Consider the following 27,669-nt stretch of genomic DNA (forward strand, 5'->3'; position numbering starts at 1 on the left):
TTAGTACATTTAAGACCTCAGATAGAGCAGCGTGTGCAGTTTTGAGCACTGAAATTCAATGAAGGTGGAGAGCAATTACATAAAGAGTCCAAAGAGAGCAATAGCAAGTATTAGTTATCTAAGGTCTAGAGAACTTGTAAGGAAAACTGAAAGTATTGGTGTCCTTTAGTCTAAATATGTGAAGTCCTTGGGGCAAGAGGCAGGGGAGGAGATGCACAAGAGCAGCTTTACAACACGTGGTAAGTAACTGCAGAGAGAAAAGGAATAAATTGTAACCCATTTCCACTGGCAGTGGGACAAAAAAAGTTGTAATGCAATAGCATAAATACTTCCTTATCTGTTACTGGAAAGTTTGTATTTGTCACATCATGTTAATATCTATTACTATGTCATTGAATGATGATGTAAAATGATGGGTGTTGTTTTCTTCTGACATAAACTGAACTGGAGGTTCTCTCCAGTGGTGAAACAGAGGTTGCATCTGCTTGTTCTGAGTAGGTTCTTGCAGCCGAAGTTACCACCAGTTTGACTATCATTCCCATGGCGTTCATCACTGACAATCAAGCCAGTATACGCTGCTTCCTAAAGATAATTCTGTGGCAAAAGTTACTAAATTCAGTTGACTTGCACTACAAACGCAGTACACAACTGTTATGTTGCTCATTTCTCTTTTTCTCTTTTATTGTTTAGTGGGTGACAGTTTAGATGGCACTTACTTAACCTTTAAGTACTTATTTAAAATGCACAGCATTCAGTTTTTTTTCCTTTAACAGGATTCAGAACTCTCCTCTGATGAAGAGATTAAAATGGCAGAAATGCAACCACCGCTGATAGAAACCTTGATAAACCAACCAAAAGTGGTAGCTCTCAGCAATAATAAAAAAGGTTAGATATAAAAAGCAATAGGTGTTATGTGATTCAGATGATTTCTTGACTCAAAATGGCTATTTTTTCCAATTAAATTATGTAAAAGATTATTTAATTTGTGTGTTTTAAAAGAAATATGATCAATTCTCATGTTAAGCAATGAAAGCAGAAAAGAATTCTTTAGTATCTTATACTTAATTGAGTGTGGGGTAGAGAAAGCTGTATTGACATCCTAATTTTCTTGATTCTTGTCATCAGTTTAAAAGCAGAGGGGGAAAGGGTGTCTTCTGTTTTGGGGGACTGTTAGCTTGAACACACTTGATATGTTTAAGAAGGAACTGTGTATGCTTTCAAAGTTCTGCATGTGAAGCAGTGTACTTGGTTTTCATAGGGGCTAATAGATTCATGCAATTGAAAACTTTGGAGTCATTGCAAAAACAGAAAATCATTTGATGGATATTTTTGGGAAATATTGCATTATGCAACACTATGTAACACTAGCTTATACCAAGGAAACTTGGAATAAAGCAACAAGTTCAATTTCTTTAACAGTTGAGGGCTATTTATGTCAAGCCCAATATTTCAAAAATAGGAACTATTGCCAACAGTCTTTAGTGAGTTTATAGTTTGCAAAGGTATTAGCTTATATGTTATTTTCCAGTAATAAATATCACTGAAGATCAAGATACAGTTTCTAAACACCATAACATAAACACATTAAATGGTTATTAAACAGATATATGTCTAACTAAATTGGCAAATTTTTTGTTTCAGATGATTCAAAAGATGCTGATTCGTTATCAAATGAAGTTACCCACAACAGCAATCAAAAAACCAGCAACTGTTCCTCTCCTTCTCAAATGTCAGAATCTGTTTCCTTAAATACTGATAGTAGCCAAGATATTTCTCTCTGTTCTCCAGACAAAGAAACATGTGCTGCTGTTTTATCCAAGATAAGGTTTGTAAAATACAGTATACCACTGAGCAAGTATAATAGAAAAATATTACTTAATCTTTCATATTACATGTCAATTTCTTAATTTACTAATCATTCATTTATCATTTATCAAATAATTTAAATGTTAATGTTTTAAAATAATGTTAAGTAACAAAGTAGTTCTTTCAAAACAGAACTTTAGGACAATTAAATTCAGAGACCAATTTTAGTATCCAAGACATGGTTACATCTCTTCTAATAATAGGGTATAATAATCTCATCCTTAATAATTTCTGTTATCCCTGCAAAACACTTCCAATACAACATTTTAAAAGCTCTGTTTTTATTTGCATAATGCTGAAGATCAATTTGAGTATTAACATAACTATAAAAAAAAACTTTTAGAAACTTAGAAAAATGAACTTAGTTTGCTACTCTTTTTGTGGTTTTAGTTAAAATGCGCCATTCTTTTTAAAATGTGGCAGTAGAAACAAGACTTTTCTCCAAAATTCTCATTGAACTTGGAAGTATATGATAAGAAATTTAGGTTATTGTCACTTTGTACTTTTTGATACTTTTAAACTGTCTTTAATCATTCCTGTTGCATTTAATTAACCTTCAGAAATCAGTGCATGATCATGTAATTGACACAAACGAGTTGCCAAAATGAGCCCTTTGTATAATGTATTTTTGTAATGGTAAGATAGAAAATCATAAATTTGGTTTTATACTGATCTTTGTCCTGTATTGTGTGTACAGTATTGCTGTGTTGCATCCTAATGATTAATTTTTCTAAAACAGTTCTTAAAGGAATATCTTGGAATATCTTTTGGAATTTCTTTTAAGAGACATCTTTTCTTCCAGGAGAGAAGATGAAAATTTGAATAATCTTTTGCAAAATGGAGGTGAATTGAGCATTATAGTAGAAGAAAAAATAAATGTGCAAGAGAAGGTTACAAATTTGTCTCAATATGAATTAAGCACTGAAGAAAGATTAGGCCTGGTAGGAAAAGATGTTGATCTAAGCACTCGTATGGAGAAGTTTCACAAATTAGACCAAATAAAAATGCGTATCAATAAACTGGTTAATGAAGAGGCACTGCCAGTTCCTGTAGAAAAGTTAAAAACACAGGAAATAGCATCAGTAAAGGGCTTTTTGAATAATAATATGAAAAGAAAAAAGTGAGAATTTGGAAAATGGAAATCAATATCCTATAAATAAAGTTAATGGACATCCTGAGGAAGCAGTACAGTCTCCCAGTAAAGGTGAACTAATGAGAAGCACTACAGTTGATTTTGATTCTTCTGCTGAGGTGTCTATTTCAAGGAGCACTGAAGATCTGTCCCCACAGAGGTATGGACCTGTGATGAAATCTCATAGCAACACCAGTATGGACACCGGTGGACTGAAAATCTATGATATTGTCACTGACAATGTATTTCCACAACCATACTCAGTGGTAAAATCTGCATCTGGTAGTGCAGATGGGAAAAAACATAGTCCAAAGTAAATCCACTACTCTTCTATATGATCAACCTTTGCAAATTTTTCCTGGGTTGTCATTGTCATCACCTGATTTAATATCTTCTACAAAAACTGTGTTCAAGTTTGACTCAAACCACAATCCTGAAGGTGCTAATGTAGTGAGAGGATCAGTGACAGGTGTTGCACAGATGTTCTGCACTCCCCAATATAATATTCAGTACAGCAACAATGCAACAGGAAAAGACACCTCGTGGTCCCAGAAACACAACACTCAAGTAGAACAAGCCAGCTTACCTCCTTCACGTCTGCTAAGGTCTGACAGCACAGAAACCCCCAGCTATGTAAAGCATTCTGCTAATATGAATTTTTCCAAGCACAATGTCCGAACCAGTTGTGGTGGTTTTACCATGCTAGGCAGCTGAACACCACAACCGCTCTCTCACTCCCCCTCCTTAGAAGAGGAGGGGAAGAAGTAAAGGGAAGAACAACTCACAGGTTGAGATAAGGGTAATTTAATTAAAGGGAAAAAATAATTATTAAGGAAAGATTATTATTAATCAGACAATTTAACTAAAGAGAAAAAAGGGAAAGGGGAAAAGGGAGGGGGGAAAGGGAAGAAAACAAAACAAAACAAAACAAGTAAAGGCTATGTGGAAGTGCAGAGGAAAGAAATTACTCTCTACTTCCCACAAATGAGCGATGCTTGACCACGTCCTTGAAGCAGGGCCTCAACGCACGTAGCCGGTGTTCGGGAGGAGGACAGACGTTTTCACAACGAGAGCCCACCCCTCCCCTCTTCTTCCTTTTTCCACCTTTTATTGCTGAGTGTGACATCATATGGTATGGAATATCCCTTTGGTTGGTTTAGGTCAGCTGCCCTGGTGATATTCCTTTCTCACTTTTTTGCCCACCCCCTAGGAGGGTTAGAGAGAGTCCTGATGCTGTGCCAGCACTGCTCAGCAGCAGACACAACACTGGTGTGATACCATTGCTGTTTTAGCTACGAGTGCAGAGCACAGCACTGTATGGGCTGCTGCAGGGAAAGTTAACATCCCAGCCCGACCCAGTACAGTTGGTTAGGGTTTGGGTTCGGGTTTTGCTTGGTTAGGGTTTGAGTTAGGGTTTGGGTTAGGTTTCTGGTTGGTTAGGGTTTGTGTTAGGGTTTGGTTTGGGGATTGAGTTACGATTTGGTTTGGCAAGGGGTCGGGTTAGGGATTAGTTAGGGTTTTGGTATGTTTTTCAGTTCGGGTTCTGGTTAGGGTTTGAATTTAGGTTTGGGTTAGGGTTAGGTTTTGGGTTACGGTTTGCGTAAGGGTTACGGTAACGCTCAGGGTTTGGATAAGGGTTTGGGTTCGGGTTAGGATTAGTGTTAGGTTAAGGGGTAGGGGTAGGGTTAGGGTTAGGGTTGGGTAGGGTTTGGATTAGGGTTTGGTTTAGGGTCAGGCTTAGGGTTTGGGTTAGTGTTTGTGTTGGTTAGTGTTTGTATTATGGTTTGGTTTTGGGTTAGATTTTGGGTTAATTTTTGTGTTAGGTTAGGGTTTGGATTAGGGTTCTGGTTAGAGTTAGGCTTTAGGTTAGGCTTTGGTTTAAAGTTTGTGTTGTTTCGGTTTTGGGTTAGGATTTGGGTTACAGTTATTGCTTGGGTTAGGGTTCTGGTTAGGGGTAGTGTTTGGCTTTGGTTTGGGTTAGGGTTTGTGCTAGGGTTTGGGTTGCTTAGGGTTTGGTTTAGGGTTTCTATTGGTTAGGTTTTGGTTAGGGTTAAGTTTACGGTCATGGTTAGGGTTTGGTTTAGGGTTTGGAGTGGTTAGGTTTTGAATTGGTTAGGGTTTGGTTTGGTTAGGGTTAGCGTTAGGGTCAGGGTTAGGGTTTGGATTGGTTAGGGTTTGGAGTGGTTAGGGTTTGGGTTAATGAGGGTTTGGGTTCGGGTTTTGCTTGTTTAGGGTTTGAGTTAGGGTTTTGGGTTAGGGTTTCGTTTAGGGTTAGAGTTTGGGTTAATTTTTGTGTTAGGTTAGGGTATGGATTAGGGTTCTGGTAAGAGGCTTTAGGTTATTTTTTGGGTTAGGGTTTGTATTAGGGTTTGGGTTGGTTTGAGTTTGGGTTACGGTTAGGGTTAGGTTTTACTTTGGTTAGGGTTTGCATTAGGGTTTGGGTTAGGGTTTGAGAGTTATGGTTTGGTTTAGGGTTTGGGATGGTTAGGGTTTGTATTAGTGTTTGGGTTAGCGTTTTGGTATGTTTTTCGGTTAGGTTTTCGTTTGGTAAGTGTTCTGGTTAGGGTTTGGATTTAGGTTTGTGTTCGTGTTTGGGTAAGGGTTACGGTTTCGCTCAGGGTTTGGATTAGGGTTTGTGTTGGTGTGGTGGTTTTACCGTGCTAGGCAGCTGAACACCACAACCGCTCTCTCACTCCCCCTCCTTAGATGAGGAGGGGAAGAAGTAAAGGAAAGAACAACTCACAGGTTGAGATAAGGATGATTTAAGTAAAGGAAAAAAAAATAATTATTAAGGAAAGATTATTATTAATTAAACAATTTAACTAAACAATTTAACTAAACAATTAACAATTTAACTAAAGGGGAAAAAAAGGAAAGGGGAAAAGGGAGGGGGAAAGGGAAAACTAAACAAAACAAGTAAAGGCTATGTGGAAGTGCAGAGGAAAGAAATTACTCTCTACTTCCCACAAATGAGCGATGCTTGACCACGTCCTTGAAGCAGGGCCTCAACGCACGTAGCCGGTGTTCGGGAGGAGGACAGACGTTTTCACAACGAGAGCCCACCCCTCCCCTCTTCCTCCTTTTTCCACCTTTTATTGCTGAGTGTGACATCATATGGTATGGAATATCCCTTTGGTTGGTTTAGGTCAGCTGCCCTGGTGATGTTTCTTTCTCACTTTTTGCCCACCCCTAGGGGGGTTAGAGAGAGTCCTGATGCTGTGCCAGCACTGCTCAGCAGCAGACACAACACTGGTGTGATACCACTGCTGTTCTAGCTACAAGTGCAGAGCACAGCACTGTATGGGCTGCTGCAGGGAAAGTTAACATCCCAGCCGGACCCACTACACCAGTGTTGCATATAACACTCATCAGTGGATGACTGGAAGACATATAGATATGTGGGCTGTTCCACAAAATGATAGACTGCTCCCCAGAGCAACCAGACACACTCTTCAAAGACAGAGCACTGTATCCTGTACAGCTTCTATAAATGTTGGTGATACTGGACCTTCAAGGCAGGCCCAGGTTCCTGAAGGAGACTATTTAACATACAGAGATTTGCATTCAATGGGAAGAGCTCCACCAATAATATTTGGGCAACAGAGACCTCTTTCTGCCAGGACATACAGCATTGATGGTCCAAATGTACCTCGACTGCAGATTGCTCAGCCATCAGTGAATGAAATGCCAGAAAGAACTGTGTCAGTTAGTGACTTTAATTGCTCATGGACTAGCCCCTCAAAGAGATCAAACCCAAAGGTTAACTCTGAGCACTCTTTTTTAGACCGTCCAGTAAAGTCGTCATGACTGGAGGGAATGGGTGTTGCAACATATTGAGGCTAAAAAGCTAGAAAAGATAAAAATAATTTCAAACTTTTCTATATTTCTGTCATCCATTTTATATGGAATAAAATAAATAATCTGTTTCAAACTGCTTTTAATTACCAGTGAAAATGTACTTCTGATACTGCCTTAAAAAGGATAAACATGCTGAATACTGGAGAAACAGTCAAATGGTAGACTGTAAATGAACTTTTCCCCCCAAAGAAAAGTCTCTTGTTTTTACATCATATTCCCTTATGCTTCTTGATCTTTCTGTTCTGCCTTTTTTTTTTCTTTTTTTCTCTCTATTTTTTCCCTTTAAGAACAAGGAAAGAAAACCAGTAAAATCTATTTGGAAATATAGCTCTACACCTTCAGTTGCTGAAGAATTCAAAAGCCATAATTAACATATATTTGTCTACAAGCTAGTTGTCTCTTGAACTTGGATATTTGACAGATTGTTGAATTAATATTTATTGTTGTGAGATGAGAACACTTAAAAATTGTGTTCATTTCAGGAAATCACAGGAGGTTTTGATATAACTAGAGATGACAAACAGCATTCTTTATGTACTTTAAATGATATCAAAAATCTGAGATGATTTATAGAGCTGAAAAATTAAATATCTTCAAAGACATCAAGTAGAGACTGGAAGATTATAATGTCCTATGCTGTCCAGTTAAACCACTTTAAAAAATCATCACTAAATATCGGGCAGAATGTCATTAGTCTGATCCTGTTTCCTTGGAGGGAAAATGAGTAAAGCAGGAAAAATGCATTCTGATTATTCCAACTAGATGGATTTTCTTTTTAAATGTATTTTGAAAAAACATAGTTTGGTTTGTGATTATTATGCCCTACTTCAATATCCTTGATAGCTAAAGAAGTTTATTTGGAGATGGTTGAAAAAATTAAACTCCGTATGTGATTTTTATTTGTTGAGGGTTGATTTTTTTTTTTTTCATGAGGCTCCTGGAGTACTGGTTTGTTAGTAACTGGAAAGAGAGAGGGGGAGAGGGAGACTTAAACCACTGTGTCTGCTTGTTAGCCAAAATTGGAGAAGCTGGTTATTATTTTATTAGACCTTTTCAGCTGATGAAGGTGTAAAAAAATCTTTCAAGGGTTTAATTTGCATAAGGAGTGATATAGAATAGTTTTAAGTCCTGCAAAAATGATTAACAATAGATTCCAGCCAAGTAACCAACATTTATAATCCATTTGACAAGATGTATGAGAGCATATCCAGATAAACTGATAAACTACGATTATCCATCTGGTTGAAGGAAAGTGAAAACAGTTCATGAGACCATTTGTAAAGAGAAATTTGCATATATTCAAGAGAAACAATTTGCATATCTGTTGCAAAGCATATTTTATTGAGGGATAAAGAAGAAGGTTGTACTTCCTTTGTCAACTGATGCGGTCACTCCATCATAGAAAGCCACCAGATTGGTCAGGCACGATTTGCCCTTGGTGAAGCCATGCTGGCTGTCTCGGATCACCTCCTTGTCTTGCATGTGCCTCGACATTGCTTCCAGGAGGATCTTTTCCATAATCTTGCCAGGCATAGAGGTGAGGCTCCACCAGGTCCTCCTTTCTACCCTTTTTTAAAATGGGAGTGATATTTCCCTTTTTCCAGTCACCAGGGACTTTGCCTGACTGCCAGGACTTTTCAAATATGATGGAGAGAGGCTTGGCAACTACATCAGCCAATTCCTTCAGGACCCTGGGATGCATGTCATCAGACTTGCATGTGTTTAGTTTCATCAGGTGGTCTCGAACCTGCTCTTCACTTACAGTGGGATGCAATAATAGATTTTCTAACTTCAGTAATTTCAGTTGCATTTCTACAGACATTAGTTATTGGGAATTTGCATAGTTGTTGATATGTATTGCATATGTAAACTTTGACAATGCAAAAAAATAGTTTTCCCATGATCCTTTAGATTTTCAGAAAGAAAAAAAAGTGGAAAATCTTGTAAATTGAATACATCTGATCTGCAGATATACATACACATTGACATTTCTTAGAATCACTTTGGCATAGTGATTAGACATAATTTGACATTATATCTTTATCAGTGATCTGGATGAGGGGATCGAGTGCACCCTCAGTGAGTTAGGTGTGACCAAGTAAGTTAGGCAACACCAAGTTAGGCACGAGTGTTGATCTGCTCGAGGGTAGGAGGGCTCAACAGAGGGATTTGGATAGGCTGGACCAATGGGCAGAGGCCAACTGTATGAGATTAACAAAGCTAAGTGCCGGGTCCTGCACTTGGGGCACAACAACCCCATGCAATGCTACAGGCTGGGGGAAGAGTGGCTGGAAAGCTGCCCAGCAGGAAGGGATCTGGGGGTATTGGTCGATAGTCAGCTGAATATAAGCCAGCAGCATGCTCAGGTGGCCAAGAAGGCCAACAACATTCTGGCTTGTATCAGAAATAGCATGGCCAGCAGGACTAGGGAAGTGATTGTCCCCCTGTACTCGGCTCTGGTGAGGCCGCACCTTGAGTACTGTGCTCACTTTTGGGCCTCTCACTACAAGAAGGACATGGAGGTGCTCGAGCGAGTCCAGAGAAGGGCAACGAAGCTGGTGAGGGGTCTGGAGAACAAGTCTTACGAGGAGCGGCTGAGGGAGCTGGGGTTGTTCAGCCTGGAGAAGAGGAGGCTCAGGGGAGACCCTACCACGCTGTACAATTACCTTAAAGGAGGCTGTAGCGAGGTGGGGATTGGGTTCTTCTTCCAAGCATAAAGTGATAAGATGAGGGATTGGCCTCAAGTTGTGTCAGGGGAGGTTTAGGTTGGATATTAGGAAAAATTTATTCACTGAACGGGTTGTGAAGTATTGGAACAGGCTGCCTGGGGAAGTGGTTGAGTCACCATCCCTGGAGATCTTCAGAAAAGCATGTAGATGTAGTGCTTAGTGACAAGGTTTAATGGTGGATTTTGCAGTGCTAGGTTAAAGGTTGGACTAGATGATCTTAGAGATCTTTTCCAACCTAAATGATTCTATGATTCTGTGACAGAAACTCATCTTAACAGAATGGGTTTTGATGTGTGTCCATTCACTAAGCATAGTTAAAGGTTGAAATTTGCATACTTCAGTTATTTATAATATTGAGAACTAGAGTATTTTAATATCCTTGTATCCTATAACTAGTGAGATTATGGTAGTAGGCAGAAAAATCTGTAACTCAAGACTATAGCATTTATGGAACATGGGAATCCTACAGAGGGATGACTGACTACTTAGGCTGGGTAAGAGTGTGAGGAAGGAAAGGCTGCTCATCTCAGTGCAGAGCTGAACAGTAACTGGGGTTTCAGTAAGAAATGTCATCTCCAGCATCATATTAATGAAATGGTTTGAATACACTGAATGTCTTTACAGCTGTGTACCTTACTGCTGTCATTATACCTATCAAATCAGTGGCAGATGTCTTAAAAAAATTAATAATAATATTTATTAGAAATATCATCATTACAGTTTTAGTATTAAAATCTGGAGTTTGTATGTGAATCTGCACAGGAAGTTTTCTGGTGAAGTGGTCACAAAAGGTGTTCAGAGAGCATAAAAATTATGTCTGCTAGCTGTGTGGGATTTTTATTTTGTGTATGATCTATTGGGAATTGTTGCAAAATCTCTGAATTGCAAACAATAACAATATAAAGTAACTGTCAATGCTGTCAATCCCACTGCCAGGAAACAGTAGTTGAGATAACTCAGTGAAACAAGTGCTAATAGCAAAGAAAATTTTGTCTAGTTTGGTCGAGTATATTAGATTTCAAAGTGAGGTTTTATTTTTCAGATTTGTTCTCAAAAGGTCAGAGCTGATGACTATAATGAAATTTGAGTGAAATGGTACATGATCCAGAAGAGTAGTTTTAGTAACGTTCCTAAAATTAAAAGCAGTCAAGCATGAGAAATATTGAAATAATTAAGGAGGAATTGAGAATCGCTACTTATAACCTGTATGGCATTAAGAATATTTTTGTTTTATTCAGATATCTTTGACAAATGGACAAATGTGCCAGCCTCAAAGACCTCAGGCAAGCTACAGCCAAGTCCATCATCTCCCGCCTCGATCATCAGTAGCAAGACATCCATCTAGAAAACAATTAATTGATTATCTGTTGTTGAAAGTTGCCCACCAACCTGCCTATACCCAGTCTCAGTATTCGTCCAGTAAAAGACGAATTGGAAAAGCAAGAGGTAAGGATAAAACCTAACAAATATATGACATGTCAGTGGTAGTGAATTATTATATTTTCATTTATTACTGTTTCTCTATAGATGGTGACAGAAATCATATAGGAATTGATCTCCAGCAGAAGGCAACGTTATCTCAGTGGAGTTCTACTACTGAAATCACACATTCCTTCTAGTTTTGAGGTCTTTTTCCTTTTTATGTGAACATTTTTAAAAAGAAATGTGGTAGATTTTTAACAGAATGTACCGGAAACTTATGTTTGCATCTTTTTACTGTGATAGAAAAGTATTTCTTGACTACATTTATTGATCACAACTCATTATTTATGAGAAACTTAAAAGTAAAAAGTAACAGTACAACTTAGAGTGCTTTGCATCTATTCATTGATATCCACAATGGTTCAAAAACCTGCAAATGTAGAAGTGTGCAGCCCTAAACAAAAGCTAGGATTAAAAAAAAAAGTGAACATCTGATGCATGCCTGATAATTATCAATTTTATTTATGGTAGGCAGATGGGGGTAAGAAATTCTTATAACATTTAATGGCTCTCTTTCATTGTGGGCAACCTTTCTGCTCTTGGACACAGGATGTTTCCTCTGTATTGTTTTTTTTTTGTTTTTTGTTTTTTTTTGAGAAAGTACTGACAGCTGTGTTTTCATTCTGTGCTAGAATGAGAATGTTCACTTTTTGTATAAAATTAAGCTTACTAATCAATTCTTCCGGCAAGAGAAAGGGGGATACACTGTAAATACTATGTAAAACTTAGAAAGTAGGAGCTAGGTTTGATTTAAACTTCAGCTAGAACTTCTTGCATATGAACATGTATATTTGCTGGGGGCATTAAATTCATTTACATATGTGGTGGGTTGACCCTAGCTGGCTGCCAGGTGCCCACCATGCCATGCTCTCACTCCCCCTCCTCAGCAGGATAGAGGGAGAAAATGTGATGGGGGAAAAAAAAACAACAACTTGTGGGTTGAGGTAAGGACAGAGAGATCACTCACCAATTGCCATCATTGAAAAAATAGTCTTGTCTTGAGGAAGATTAAATTAATTTATTGCCAAATAGTAATAGAGTAGGGCAGTGAGAACTAAAAGGCAACTAAAAACACATTCCCCCTTTCTTCGACCTCCTCCCATCTAGTGGCACGGGGGGGACAGGCAATGGGGGTTGCAAATGGTTCGTGCTGCTTTGTCCCTGTCACTTTTCCATCATTACTCTCTTCCCCTGCTCCAGCACGGGGTCCTTCTCAATGGGATACAGTCCTTCCCAAACTGAGCCAACATGGACTCTTCCCACAGACTGCAGTTCTTCAAGAACTGCTACAATATGGGTCCATACCACAAGGTGCAGTCCTTCAGGAATGTACTGTTCCACCATGGGTCCCCCACAGGCTACAGCTCCTGCCAGAACACCTGCTCCAGCATGAGCTCTTCTCCACAGGCTGCAGGTCCAGATCAGAGTCTGCTCCTGCGTGGGCTCTCCATAGACTGCAGCTTCCTTCAGGTCACATCCACCTGCTCCAGTGTGGTACACCATGGGCTTCAGGGGGACAGCCTGCTCCACCATGGTCCTCTCCACGGGCTTCAGGGGAACTTCTACTCTGGTGCCTGGAGCACCTCCTCCCCCTCCTTCTTCACTGACCCTAGTATCTGCAGAGTGGTTTCTCTCACATTTTTCTCACTCCACCCTCTTACAGCTGCTGCACAGCATTCTTTACCCTTTCTTAAATACAGTATCACAGAGATGCAACCAGCAGCACTCAGCTTTGGCCAGTGGTGAGTCCCTTTTGGAGCCAGCTGGAAGTGGCTCTGGCCAACATGGGGCAAGCTCCTGGTTTCTTTTCACAGAGACCACCCCTGAAGCCTCCCTGCTACCATAAACCTTGCCACATAAACCCAATACAAGTTATCTAAATATCTCTGAATTTAAAGCTTACATGGACTACTATAATCATAATAATAGTGATATTGGAGTAAAGCCTGTACAGTGATGTAAGATGTTGTATTGGAACCTTGTTCTGAATTAATATTATAATTATAATATTCTAATATTAATATTATGATAGCCTTGAATTGTGATAAATGCTTTTTTGCATTTCTTTTCAAAAGCTTTTGTTCATCTGAATTCCTTTGTAATAATTTAATTACAGTAACTTTGTATGCAATTTTTCAGCCAGTTCTTCTAACTTTGTAACTACTTAGATTCAAGTGAGAACTGACAAAGATCCTGAACTTGGATTAAGTATATCAGGAGGAATTAGTGGTAGAGGGCATCCATTCAGACCTGAAGATGATGTGAGCATTTTATACTAATGCATCTTAAAATTATTCTGATTAACAAATGTTTCCAATGTTCACCAAACGGGGGTGGGGGAATCCCCCAATCCCCCAAACCACTAAACTCCAGGACTCAATGGGAGCAAAGTAAGGACAGATAACTATGGAAAATCAAGGTGGTAGATGACCACTGTGGCCACATGGCAACACAGAGGATTATTCTAGCTGAGTGTTTCTTACACTGTTCCAGATACTAGTCAACAAATCTGAGATAGCTAATTATGGAGTTTACAATTAGAAAGCCTCTTGAGAGAACATGATTTCACCTACAGCCTTATTTCTGGTGGTTCATAATTTATCTTGACATAAACATCCGCCAAATTAAACAAAGAATTGAGTTAAACATCAGGCAGATCAGAATTTGCCATTAAGTACTCCTTTAAAGGCAATTCTCCTGGATTTAACATCAGTAAAGGAAGGCAGTCACAAAAGCCAGTCGATCTGTAGAATATTATTGCATTCCCTTCTACTTAGGATGGAAAATTGAAATAATGGTTTGAATTTCATCTGTACACCCTATTAATTATGAAATAAGTTGTCAAAAGTGTTTTCCACCTCTGTTTTTCAAGGGACCAGCATCTACACTGTTGCAGCCTGGAGATAAAATAATTCAGGTACGGTAGTCATCTAATTAGCTAGCCTGTGTAATATACCAGTTAATTTGTAGTTTGCTTCTTTTCTAAGATCAGAATCTTTTTTTTATCACACACTGCCTTTTAAATGGAATGCATACAGACAAGTCCTAAATTAATTTGGTCTTCTACATAACCTGTATCTTTAGAAAGGGAAAAGTCCATAAAGCAGAAAATGATAACAATGCAGGGCCTGAATGCCAGATTATACTCAAGGCCAGTGCTTTACAACACAGCAAACTAAAAAAGAAAACAAACAAAAACGAACACAGATTTTAGCACATTCTCCGAACGGATATAGAGGAGAAGGGAGAACATGGCACAGATTATATAAGACAGGATCACATTTTCTGGAGAGTGTGGGAGATAGCTTCCTGATGCAGCTGGTCAGTGAACCTACCAGGGGTGGTGCCCCGCTAGACCTTCTCTTCACAAACAGAGAAGGACTGGTGGGAGATGTGGTGGTCGGAAACCATCTTGGACAGAGTGACCACGAAATGGTAGAGTTCTCTATTGTTGGCGAGGCCAGGAAGGGGACCAGTAAAACTGCTGTATTGGACTTCTGGAGGGCTGACTTTGAGCTGCTCAGGACGCTGGTTGGCCGAGTCCCTTGGGAGGCGGTTCTGAAGGGCAGAGGAGTCCAGGAAGGCTGGGCGCTCCTCAAGAAGGAAATCTTAACGGCACAGGAGCGGTCCGTCCCCACGTGCCCAAAGACGAGCCGGCGTGGAAGAAGACCGGCCTGGCTCAACAGAGAGTTGCGGCTTGTGCTTAGCAGGAAAAAGAGGGTTTATAATCTTTGGAAAAAAGGGCAGGCCACTGAGGAGGACTACAAGGATGTAGCGAGGCTGTGCAGGGAGAAAATTAGAAAGGCCAAAGCTCATCTGGAGCTCAACCTGGCTACTGCCATTAAAGACAACAAAAAATCCTTTTACAAATATATCAATGCGAAACGGAGGACTAAGGAGAATCTCCATCCTTTAGTGGATGCGAGGGGAAACCTGGTTACTAAGGATGAGGAAAAGGCTGAGGTGCTTAATGCCGCCTTTGCCTCAGTCTTTAGCGGCAATACCGGTTGTTCTCTGGATACCCAGTGCCCTGAGCTGGCGGAAGGGGATGGGGAGCAGGATGTGGCCTTCGCTATTCATGAGGAAATGGTTGGCGACCTGCTAAGGAGCTTGGATGTGCGCAAGTCGATGGGGCCGGATGGGATGCACCCGAGGGTACTGAAAGAACTGGCAGAGGAGCTGGCCGAGCCGCTTTCCATCATTTATCGGCAGTCCTGGCTATCGGGGGAGGTCCCAGTTGACTGGCGGCTAGCCAATGTGACACCCATCTATAAGAAGGGCCGGAGGGCAGACCCGGGGAACTATAGGCCTGTCAGTTTGACCTCAGTGCCAGGAAAGCTCATGGAGCAGATTATCTTGAGGGTCATCACGCGGCACTTGCAGGGCAACCAGGCGATCAGGCCCAGTCAGCATGGGTTTATGAAAGGCAGGTCCTGCTTGACGAACCTGATCTCCTTCTATGACAAAGTGACGCGCTTGGTGGATGAGGGAAGGGCTGTGGATGTGGTTTACCTTGACCTCAGTAAGGCTTTTGACACCGTTCCCCACAACATTCTCCTCAAGAAACTGGCTGCGCGGGGCTTGGACTGGCGTACGCTTCGCTGGGTTAGAAACTGGCTGGATAGCCGGGCCCAGAGAGTTGTGGTGAATGGAGTCAAATCTGGTTGGAGGCTGGTCACAAGTGGTGTCCCCCAGGGCTCGGTACTGGGGCCGGTCCTCTTTAATATCTTTATCGATGATCTGGAGGAGGGCGTCCAGTGCACCCTCAGTAAGTTTGCAGATGACACCAAGCTAAGTGCGTGTGTCGATCTGCTCGAGGGCAGGAAGGCTCTGCAGGAGGATCTGGATAGGCTGGAGCGATGGGCTGAGGTCAACTGTATGAAGTTCAACAAGGCCAAGTGCCGGGTCCTGCACCTGGGGCGCAACAACCCCAAGCAGAGTTACAGGCTGGGAGATGAGTGGTTGGAAAGCTGCCTGGCCGAGAAGGACCTGGGAGTACTGGTTGATAGTCGGCTGAATATGAGCCAGCAGTGTGCTCAGGTGGCCAAGAAGGCCAACAGCATCCTGGCCTGTATAAGAAGCAGTGTGGCCAGCAGGTCTAGGGAAGTGATTGTCCCCCTGTACTCGGCTCTGGTGAGGCCGCACCTCGAGTACTGTGTTCAGTTTTGGGCCCCTCGCTACAGGAAGGACATGGACGTGCTCGAGCGAGTCCAGAGAAGGGCGACCAAGCTGGTGAGGGGTCTGGAGAACAAGTCTTACGAGGAGCGGCTGAGGGAGCTGGGCTTGTTCAGCCTGGAGAAGAGGAGGCTCAGGGGCGACCTTATCGCTCTCTACAGTTACCTTAAAGGAGGCTGTAGAGAGGTGGGGGTTGGTCTATTCTCCCACGTGCCTGGTGACAGGACGAGGGGGAATGGGCGAAAGTTGCGACAGGGGAGTTTTAGGTTGGATGTTAGGAAGTACTTCTTTATCGAAAGGGTTATTAAGCATTGGAATGGGCTGCCCAGGGAGGTGGTGGAGTCACCATCCCTGGAGGTCTTTAAAAGACGTTTAGATGTAGAGCTTAGCGATATGGTTTAGTGGAGTGCTTAGTGTTAGGTCGGAGGTTGGACTCGATGATCTTGAGGTCTCTTCCAACCTAGAAATCTGTGTCTGTGTCTGTGTCTGGTTCTTTACTGATCTTGGACTGGCTTTGTATACATTTTGCAGTACGTTTACGTATATCACTGAGGAATTATACTGTGTTGTATTTTTCTTTAATGTCAGCAGAAGAACTATATTGTGTCACTTAATTTTTAGCTTTATGTATCACAGGACAATTCTACCAAAAACTGTTTGGCTATGGTAGAACTGTAGGAGTAGAGATTTATATCAGGAAGTTTAGTACTTCTTGGGAAAATACTTGGACAAAGCTTGTCTTCAGTAAATTAGCAAATGAACCATCAAATAAAACATAGATTATGCTGATTTTACTCAGTAAACTGTGGAGTTTTTAATGGATTGAAATGTGTTCCTTCTGTGTTTGTGTGTAAAGGTAAATAAATGTCAAGCTAGATTTTGCAAGGAGTGGGAGAAAGATGTCTCCTGAGCTAGTCCAGACAGCATTCAGCAAGAGGAGAGATGATGTGCGCACTTTTCATTTTGAATGCATCTTAAACTACATTTTGAATAGAATAAAATCCATTATCAGCATAAGTTACTCAGTATGGCAGTGAGTTGAAGCAAACTCTGTTAATTCTTTCTATTCTTAATAATTCATTAAAGAATCGATTCAACTGATGTAATGAAAAGATGAAGTCTCCCACTTATTATGTAAATATATATATAAATATTTTTGGACTGGAGCTAAAAATAGAAATAAAAATATGTATATACTTGAAAGCATTTTATGAACACAAACATAGCAATAAGCAACACAGAATCAAACCTTTATGATTATTTTGTTGTTTGTTCAAAAATATTCCCTTGTCAACAGCTACAAAATGGTTTTTATTCATCAGCATTTATTCAACATTTCAAATTTTTGTATATAATTAGGTGGTTCTTGAGGTAGCACATGGGGAATAGATAATAAACTAATGTTCTTTAAAGCTATGTGTAATTGACTTATTTAATTTCTAGGAAAGTCTCCATAACACAATTTTATTCTTATGTAGTTTATATAGACCTTAATCCTTTATCAATATCCATTAGTAAAGGCAAATTTGTATTTGTATATCTCAGTGCCCCTGGGCACTGAGATCATAGAATCATTAAGGTTGGAAAAGACCTCCAAGATCATCTGGTCCAACCATCCCCCTACCATCAATATCACCCACTAATATCGTGTCCCTAAGCACCAAGTCCAACCTTTCCTTAAACACCCCCGGGGACGGTGACTCCACCACCTCCCTGGGCAACCCGTTCCAATACCTGAATAGATCATAGAATCATAGATGCACGGAGCCAGCTCTAACTGACTGGGTTATCCACAATAAAAAAAATGCTCAAAATAAAAACAAAGAATATTCAAAATAAAAAAATAAAATCAACTAGGGTAGCCAGTGGCTCTTTTCCTTATAGAAATGAGTAGTCTGTTTATGTCTGAGGCAAATTAAGTAGTTTCAGTAGAAGAGAGGGGTGACTAAGTCAACAAGGAGTGTTAAAATTGAGTGTCTTTAGAGTTATTGTGTAAAGAAAGTGAAGACCTAGGCACAAAACAGTATGAGACAAAAATGCAAACATACATGCAATTTTATTGAAAACCACCTGACAACATGTATGGAACTTATATGGCAAGGTTTTGGTAGTGGGGAGGCTGCAGGGGTGGCCTATGTGAGAAGAGTCCAGAAGCTGCCCAATGGCAGATAAAAGCCAGTTTCAGATGGCTCCAAAAGGGACCTACCACCACCCAAAGCTGAGCCAATGAGCAATGCTTGTTGTACCTCTGTGAGAGCATAGTTGAGAAAGAAAGAAAAAAAAAAACTTCTGCACAACAGCGAATGGGAGAGAGGAGTGAGAAAATGTACAAAAACAACCCTGCAGACACCAAGATCAGTAAAGAAGGAGAAAGAAGGTGTTCCAGGCATGAGAGCAGAAGTTCCCCTGCAGCCCATGGAGAGAACCATGGTGGAGCAGACTCAGGGCTGGAACTGCAGCCCATGAAGAGGAGCCCATGGTAGAGCAGGTGATCTGGCAGGAGCTGCCACCTGTCATACTGGAGCAGTCCATTCCTGAAGTATGGACCACGTGGTACAGACTCGTATTGTAGCAGTTCTTGAAGAACTGCTGTATGTGGGGATAGTCCACGTTGGATCAATTTGGGAAGGACTATATCCCATTGGGAGGGACCCCACACTGCAGCAGGGGAAGAGTGGACATGAAAGAGTGGCAGATGGCGATGCAACTCCCATTCCCTGTTCCCCTGTGCTGCTTTGGGGGGAGGACTTAGAAGAGGGTGGATAGGGAGGTGGTTTTAGTTTGCTTTTAGTTCCCACTGTCCTAGTCTGATATCAGTAGGCAATGAATTATAGTAATCTCCCAATGATGAGCGCATTTTGCCTGTGATCTCCCTGTCCTTCTCTCAACCCTTGAGCCCTTTTTCATCATGTTTTCTCCCCCATTTCCTTCGAGGAGGGGGAGTGAGAGAGCGATGTGGTCAAGTTTAGCTTGCCATCAGTGTGAAACCACCATGCAACATAGTAAAACAAAAGTTGTTTAGTCTTGTTTTCCTTTTATAGGTGGATCTGGCATATCAATCTCACTACGTGACTTTTCCTACTTCTACAAAGAAACCTGACATTAACCGTAACAGGTTACAGCCCTGTGTACTGGGTCTGGCTGAGATGGAGATAGCTTTCCCTGCAGTGGCCCATATAGTGTTGCGCTCTGCACTTGCAGCTAGAATAGCCCTGATATCATACCAATGTTTCGTCTATTGCTGAGAAGTTCTGGCACAGCATCGAGACTCTTTCCAAACCGCCCCCAGAGCCAGTAGGCTGGAGGTGGAGAGGGGACATCACCAGGTCACCTGACCTAAACTGACCAAAGGGATATTCCATACCATATGATGTCACACTCAGCAATAAAAGCTGGGAAATGCGAAGGAGAACAGGGGGATATCATTATGAAGATGTCTGTCTTGTGGAACGACCGCTACATGTATTGAGGCCCTGCTTCCCAGGTCATGGGTGAACATTGCTCTTTGAAGGGAAGTAGAGATATTTTTCTTTCTTTATGCTTCCACTTGGCCTTTACTTGTTTTTTCCCTCTTTCTTTTCCCTTTAATTAAATTGTCCTTATCTCAACCCCTTTTTCTTTACCTTCTTCTACCCATCTTCTTTTGAGTATGAGCGAGAGAGTGGTTGTGGCGGAGTTTAACTGCCCAGCAATGTAAAACCATCAAAGACCTTTTTGGTGCCCAACGTGAGGCTTGAAGGGTTGAGATAACAATAGATTTGATCAGAGCTCTTTAGAGAGCACTTGAAATTATCATAGTTAACAGTTGCTAGTCACGTTGTCTTGTTTGCTCTTAATATTGTTTTATGTGATCTATGCCATGTTCTCCCTTTTGCTATAGAGCAGATCTGAGAGCTTGTTATGGTGTGTGAGAAACAAAGGTGTGTTACTGCAATAGAAGTTGTTTTTGCAGTGGAAAATCCTCTAGCCTCACATATTCAAAAGTGATTGTGCAGGCATGACAGTAGCATAGCAGTGGGGAGTATGTTAAGCAGATAAGGGGAAGGTCCCACTGTCCCAAAATTAGGAGGATAGCTAAGAAAAACAGGACAAGCAGTGCGAAATCAGGAAAAACAAAAATCACGGGCCCTCCAGTCACGAGAGAAGGAAAAAAAAAAAAGGAAAAGGAGAAATTAATGGTTGGTCAAATAAAATTGTACATATATGGTATAGTAATAAGCGCCGAGTAGGTTGTGAACCTGTAGTACTCAGCCAATGAGGAAACAAGGGAGGAATAAAGCATTGGGTAATAGGGAATATAAGGTTATAATATACTTTTACTGTGCACTCCTGCTTGCAGGACGCCCGCCATTGCAATCGTGAATAAAATAGCTTCACAGAAGACCCTGTCTAGGAAAATATTTCTCAAATGGTGTTTGTTCTTTTCTGTTCACTGTACTGTAAAGCACTGGCCTTGAGCCAAATCTGGTATTCAGGCCATGGGTTGCTATCATCTCTGTCCTTTGGGAACTATCTCCTGGAGAATACTAACTACACTCTTTTTTTTCCTCTGGAAATCAACTGGTAGAGGATACCAGGAACGGTAGCTCCTCCTTCTTTCTCTATGGGCTAATTACAGTAACTTTTGAGTATTTTTGTCCTGGTTTCAGTTAGGATAGAGTTAATTTTCCTCCTAGTAGCTGGTAGGGTGCTATGTTTTGGATTTAGGATGAGAAGAGTGCTGATAACATGCTGATGTTTTAATTGTTGTAGAGCAGTGCTTACACCAAGCCAAGGACTTTTCAGCTTCTCGCTCTGTCCTGCTAGCGAGCAGGCTAGGGATGCAGCAGGAGCTGGGAGGGGACAGACCCAGGACAGCTGACCCAAAGTGGCCAAAGGGGTATTCCATACCATCTGACGTCATGCTAAACAATATATAGGGGTGGCTAGCCGGGGTGGGGGGGCCGGCTGCTCGGGGATAGCCTGGGCATCGGTCAGCAGGTGTTGAGCAATTGCATTGTGCATTACTTGTTTCGTACACATTATTATTAGTAGTACTATTATCATTATTATTATTTTATTTGCTGTCCTAATAAACTGTCTCTATCTCAACCCACAGGCTTCAGTTTTCTCGTTTCTCTCCCCCATCCCAGAGAGGGAGGGGGGAGGGTGAGCGAATGGCTGTGTGGTGCTTAGCTGCCGGCCGGGTTAAACCACAACAGGTAGCCAGGAATTAGAAGTCAAGGAAGCTAAGCAGCTGGGATGCCTCTCTAGAGAAAGGGTCACTGACAGAGAAATTGGGAGAGAGGCCCAGGTTCTCAGTCTCCCGAGGCGACTCCTGTCAGGTGTGAAGGAAAGGTATCCCTTCAAGGAAGATACTGTATATCAACTAGGCAAGTGGACCACCATGGAGAAAGGTCTCCAGCACCTGAGGTAATTAGTTGTGCTGGACATGGTTTATAGTGATTGGGACAATGACCAGACACGCAAAGGTTCCGATGAAGTCCAGTGCATGCCATCCATGTTGCAGAAGTTTGTACAGAGCACAGCATTATCACACGCCAGCACGGTGGCAGCAATGAATTGGAGAGATGGGATGGGACCAGCAGTGGAACGTGTATCTAGCCAACTTGGGCAATACGAAGAAAATCTCTCTGTATGGGCCTGCATCTTGGCTGTAGAGAAATTGTCCCAACAGGTCCATCACCTTGAAGAACATATATCTTTCTCCTCACCCAGATGGACCAGTATCTCAGCTCCTAAGAGTCAGCATTTTCCTGCTTGAGGGAGAGAGTACCATAGACACACGGCACATAGTACCCTGGGGTTTATCTGCACGACCACAGGGAGAACATGAGGAAGTGGGATGGTGAACCTACCTCGACCCTAGTAGCTCAGGTATGTGAACTGAAAGGAAATACGGCAGCCAAAAGGGTGTCCCCTAGGAAAATTATTGTTCCAGTTTCTGTTGGACAGTCCCCCAGAGAGAGTAGAAGGGCTGATGATACTCTGGACCCTGATGGAGGGACTTCTGCTTGGCATTTGCAAGAATTAAGTGACAGATACTCCAACCAAGGCTAAAGGAGGCCTGCCTCTGGTCAGGCAGAGGAAAGGGACAACAGGATTTACTGGACCAGGTGGATCCGATGGCCTGGCACATTGGACCCGCAGAAGTACAACGCTCTAGTGGACACCAGCGTGCAGTGTACCCTAATGCCATCAGGCTACCAATGGGCAGAACTCATCCGTATCTCTGGAGTGACAGGGGGGATCCCAACAGCTAACTGTATTGGAAGCTGAACTGAGCCTAACTAGGAATAAGGGGCAAAAGCAGACCAGTTGTGACTGCCCGGAGGCTCTGTGCATCCTTGGCATAGACTACCTCAGGAGAGGGTACTTCAAGGACCCAAAAGGGTACCGGTATGCTTTTCGCATAGCCATCTTCAGTGCAGAAAAGATAAAGCAGCTGTCTACCCTGCCTGACCTCTCAGAAGACCCCTCTGTTGTAGGATTGCTGAAGGCTGAAGAACAGCAGGTGCCAATTGCTAATACAACGGTGCACCAGCGGCAATATCACACCAACTGAGACTCCCTGATTCCCATCCATGAGCTGGTTCATCAACTGGAGAGCCAAGGAGTGATCAGCAAGACTCACTCACCCTTCAGTAGTCCCATATGGCCAGCGCAAAAGTCTAATGATGGGTGGAGACTAACAGTGGACTACCGTGGCCTGAAGGAAGTGACGCCACCGCTGAGAGCTGCAGTGCTGGACATGCTAGAACTTCAGTATGAACTGGAGACAAAAGCAGCCAAGTGGTATGCCACAATCAATATCACTAATGTATTTTTCTCCATCCCTTTGGTGGCAGCAGCAGCGTGCAGGCCACAGTTTGCTTTTACTTGGAGGGGTGTCCAGTACACCTGGAAACAACTGCCCCAGGGGATATCAACTGTAGCATACCACTTGGCTGCCTTTGACTCTAGTTCATATTGAAGTTCTAGAATGTCCAACACCACAGCACTCAGCGGTGGCGTGACTTCATTTAGGCCACGACAGTCTACTGTGAGGGGCTGCAGGCGTGGCCTCTGTGAGAAGAATCCAGAAGCTGCCCCATGTTAGATAAGGGCCAGTTCCAGCCAGCTCTAAAAGGGACCTGCCACTGGCCAGAGCCAAGCCAATAAGCAATGTTGTTTGCGCCTCTATGAAAGCATATTTAAGAAAGGGAAAAACTGCTGTGCAACAGCAGCTGGGAGAGTGAGGAGTGAGAAACAATCCTGCAGACACCAAGGTCAGTGAAGAAGGAGGGGGAGGAGGCGCTCCGGGTGCTGGAGCAGAAGTTCCCCTGTGGAGGGGGAACAGTATTTGCAGCAGCAAAGGACTCAGGAGCGCAGGTATTTTTTTTTTTTTTTCATCAGCCCTGCTGGTCAAAGGGAAGGGGATTGAAAAGGCCAGATGAATCTGGCAAATCAACAGATGATTACAGGACTGGTGCCACAGACAGGGTTTCGGCTACTTAGACCATGGGACTCACTTTGAGAAACCTGGTCTGCTGGGGCTGATGGAGTCCACCTGTCAGAGAAGGGGAAGAGCATCTTCAGTCGCAGGCTGGTGAAGAGGGCTAAACTAAAGTTCTTGGGGGAGGGGAACCTCAGTCCATCCCACTCCTCCCAGTTTGACTCCGGTGTCAGTGACAGATGTCCAGAGCCTGGAGAAGGGTCATGGGTCAGCAGGAGAGCAGCTCAAAGGAAGTCCAGCCACTCCAGCCAGTGAGTCAGCCTCACCAGGGGCCCAACTTAAATGCCTCTATGCTAACAAACCTAGCATGTGGAATAAACAAGAGGAGTTAGAGATGTATGCATGCCTGCAGGGCTATGACCTCATTGGCATTACAGAGACATGGTGGGATGGCTCCCATGACTGGGGTGTTGGAATGGAAGGATACAGGCTCTTTACGAAAGACAGGCACTAGAAACAAGGAGGGGGTGTTGCCCTCTATGTCAATAACCAGCTGGAGTGCATGGAGCTCTACCTGGGGATGGATGAGGAGCTGACAGAGAGCTTATGGGTCAGGATTAAAGGGAGGGCAGGGACAGGTAACATTATACTGGGGGTCTGCTACAGGCCATTCAACCAGGAAGACCAAGCAGATGAGGCTCTCTATAGACAGATAGAAGCAGACTCATGTTCAAAAGTCCTGGTCCTCATGGGGGACTTCAACCACCCCAATATCTGTTGGAGGGACAACACATCAGGGCATAAGCAATCCAGGAGGTTCCTGGAGTGCACTGATGTAACTTCCTTCTCCAGGTGGTAGAGGAGCTAACAAGGAGAAGTGCTATGCTGCACCTCGTTCTCACCAACAAGGAGGAGCTTGTGGGAAATATGAAGCTCAAGGGCAGCCTTGACTGCAGTGACCGTGACGTGGTGGAGTTCAAGATCCTTGGAGTTCAAGAGAGTACAGCAAGCTCTCTACCCTGGACTTTGGGAGAGCAGACTTCGGCCTCTTCAGGGATCTGCTTGCTGGAGTCCCATGAGATAAGACCCTGGAGAGAAGAGGGGCCCAAGAAAGCTGGCTAATACTCAAGGATCACCTCCATCAAACTCAAGAGCAATGCATCCCAACAAAGAGGAAGTCAGGCAAAAATGCCAGGAGGCCTCCTTGGATGAAGAACGAGCTCCTGGAAAAACTCAGACATGAAAAGGAGGCCTACAAAGTGTGGAAACAAGGACAGATAGTCTAGGAGGAATACAGAGACATTGTCCGAGCAGCCAGGGATCAGGTTAGAGAAGCTAAAGCCTTGTCAGAACTAAATTTGTCTAGGGATGTGAAGGGCAACAAGAAAGGCTTCTATAGGTACATCAATGATAAAATGAAGACTAGGGAAATTTGGGGCCCTCTCCAGAAGAAAACAGGAGAGTTGGTCACCTGGGATATGGAGAAGGCTGAGATACTCAATGACATTTTTGCCTCAGTCTTCACCAACAAGAGCTCTAGCCACACCACCCAAGTCCCAGAGGGCAAAGGCAGGGAGTAGGGGAATGATGAACCACCCACTGTAGGAGAAGATCAGGTTAGAGACCAGCTAAGGAACCTAAAGGTACACAAGTCCATGGGACCTGATGAGTTGCATCTGTAGGTCCTGAGGGAACTGGCAAATGTAGTTGGCTACATATATATCTGTCCTGGTTTCAGGTAGGACAGAGTTAATTTTCCTCCTAGTAGCTGGCAGGGTGCTATGTTTTGGATTAGAATGAGAAGAGTGCTGATAACATGCTGATGTTTTAATTGTTGTAAGGCAGTGCTTACACCAAGCCAAGGACTTTTCAGCTTCTCGCTCTGTCCTGCTAGCGAGCAGGCTAGGGATGCAGCAGGAGCTGGGAGGGGACAGACCCAGGACAGCTGACCCAAACTGGCCAAAGGGGTATTCCATACCATCTGACGTCATGCTGAACAATATATAGGGGTGGCTAGCCGGGGTGGAGGGGGGGGCCGGCTGCTCGGGGATAGGCTGGGCATCGGTCAACGGGTGGTGAGCAATTGCATTGTGCATCACTTATTTCGTACACATTATTACTATTAATACTATTATTATTATTATTATTATTATTGTTATTCTTTTCCCTGTCTTAATAAACTGTCTTTATCTCAACTCACAGACTTCACTTTCCCGTTTCTCTCCCCCATCCCGGAGAGGGAGGGGGGAGGGTGAGCGAACGGCTGTGTGGTGTTTAGCTGCCAGCCGGGCTAAACCACAACAGTCCATTTGGCGCCCAACGTGGGGCTCGAAGGGTTGAGATATCGACAGATTTGACCAGAGTGTGTTAAACTAAAATTGGTATAAGTATTCGACCTGCTTAATAGTTGCTAGTCACAATGTTGATTGCCTTAATCTCAAGTCTGCTGTGCCTGTTTCCCAAATTGAGTTTTATAGAAAGTTACTTTCTGTATGTGCTCCCTGTCGTGCTGTTTATCCTTTCCGGGCCCTGGTTTAAGATTGTTATGGTACTGTGTGGTGTAACGATGGCTTATGAAATGATGAGATTTCTGGTCATGACTTTAACCTGGTATTTGTACTCAGCACTGTCGTCGACTCTATACTTCGGAAACCATATCTCAGAAACTATTAGCAATTACACCTATTGCCTTTTTTCATCAGGGAGTCAATCTCTGGAGGGGACAGGGGAAGATATTTTTTCCTACCTGTTCACTCTCCCTTCCTCCTTCACCACCCTCTTATCCCCCGAGCTAGTTACGGTAGCTCTCCAAGATGTTGAATATCCTTGGGATACTCAGACCAGCATGTTCTTGTTGTTATGTCTCCTGAATGCGCTTCAGGTTCTGTTTAAGGTTAAACAACTACTTAGGAATCTCATCCGGAGATCTGTCTTGAGGCGGGATATTTGCAAGTGGCAGGGAGTGTGGGAGGATATGGGCAGGTTTCTAGAGCAGTGGGCACCTCCAGTGTTTTGGACATTCACCCCTGAACAACTGCAAAATCCTAAAAAACTGGTAGAATGCTTGAAAAAAAGGTGTCATGACTCTGGCAGTTCCAAAGTGACACAAATCACTGTGGCGTGCTGGGGTCTGGCTTGTGCCTATCGAGCTGCAATTGATGCTACTATCAACCTAGTGACAGACCCTGCGGCCGTTCCAGTCCCGGCTCCTGCAGCCATTCCAGCTCCAGCTCCCACAGCCGTTCCAGCTCCAGCTCCCGCAGCCGTCCCGGCTCCAGCTCCCGCAGCCGCTCCAGCTCCCGCAGCCGTTCCAGCTCCAGCTCCCGCAGCCGTTCCAGCTCCCGCAGCCGTTCCGGCTCCAGCTCCCGCAGCCGTTTCAGCTCCCGCAGCCATTCCAGCTCCAGCTCCCGCAGCCGTCCCGGCTCCAGCTCCCGCAGCCGTTCCAGCTCCCGCAGCCATTCCAGCTCCAGCTCCTGCAGCTGTTCCAGCTCCAGCTCCTGCAGCCGCTCCCACTCCTGTGGCTGGGTCAGAGAAACGAACTGTAGCAGTGCAAGTTGCCCCTGCAGAAGGTATTCCAACCCCTGTGGCAGACCCTGTGTCTGGGTCGGAGAGGCGAGCTGTAGCAGTGCAAGTTGCCCCTGTAGAAAAGGTAAAAAAAATGGTATAGAAACTCAGGTCGTTTAGAACGTAGAAAGTCTTCTGCTAAGTCTGGGTGTGGAGAAGACGAGGCTGGGCCATCAAGTGTGCAGGAGGATGAAGATGAGGATGAGGATGTCAGAAAATCAACAGTAACTACCCGAACCCTATACCAGCGTGAGCTACGAGATGTGCGAAAAGATTTTGGTCGCTGTATAGGTGAACAGCTTGTCACCTGGCTGCTCCGGTGCTGGGACACTGGAGCCAATGGTGTGGAATTAGAGGGCAGGGAAGCCAGGCGGCTGGGATCCCTTGCTAGAGATGCAAGCATTGACAAAGCAATTGGAGATGGAGCA

At 43.3% G+C, this 27,669-nt stretch overlaps 1 protein-coding gene across 1 annotated transcript in view; it reads left to right on the forward strand.

The window, feature by feature from the left end:
- Positions 1 to 386: 386 nt before the first annotated feature.
- Positions 387 to 27,669, forward strand: part of LOC121062912 (erbin-like) — a 33,400-nt gene continuing 6,117 nt past the window's right edge. The window contains 10 exon segments of the mRNA XM_040543210.1: positions 387 to 404; positions 774 to 885; positions 1,642 to 1,825; positions 2,669 to 2,975; positions 2,977 to 3,291; positions 3,293 to 3,699; positions 6,349 to 6,798; positions 6,800 to 6,858; positions 13,240 to 13,328; positions 24,530 to 24,677. Coding sequence (XP_040399144.1) covers positions 387 to 404; positions 774 to 885; positions 1,642 to 1,825; positions 2,669 to 2,975; positions 2,977 to 3,291; positions 3,293 to 3,699; positions 6,349 to 6,798; positions 6,800 to 6,858; positions 13,240 to 13,328; positions 24,530 to 24,677 — 2,089 coding nt within the window.

This window comes from Cygnus olor (assembly GCF_009769625.2).
Source record: "Cygnus olor isolate bCygOlo1 chromosome W unlocalized genomic scaffold, bCygOlo1.pri.v2 SUPER_W2, whole genome shotgun sequence".
In the NCBI taxonomy this organism is placed as follows: domain Eukaryota; kingdom Metazoa; phylum Chordata; class Aves; order Anseriformes; family Anatidae; genus Cygnus; species Cygnus olor.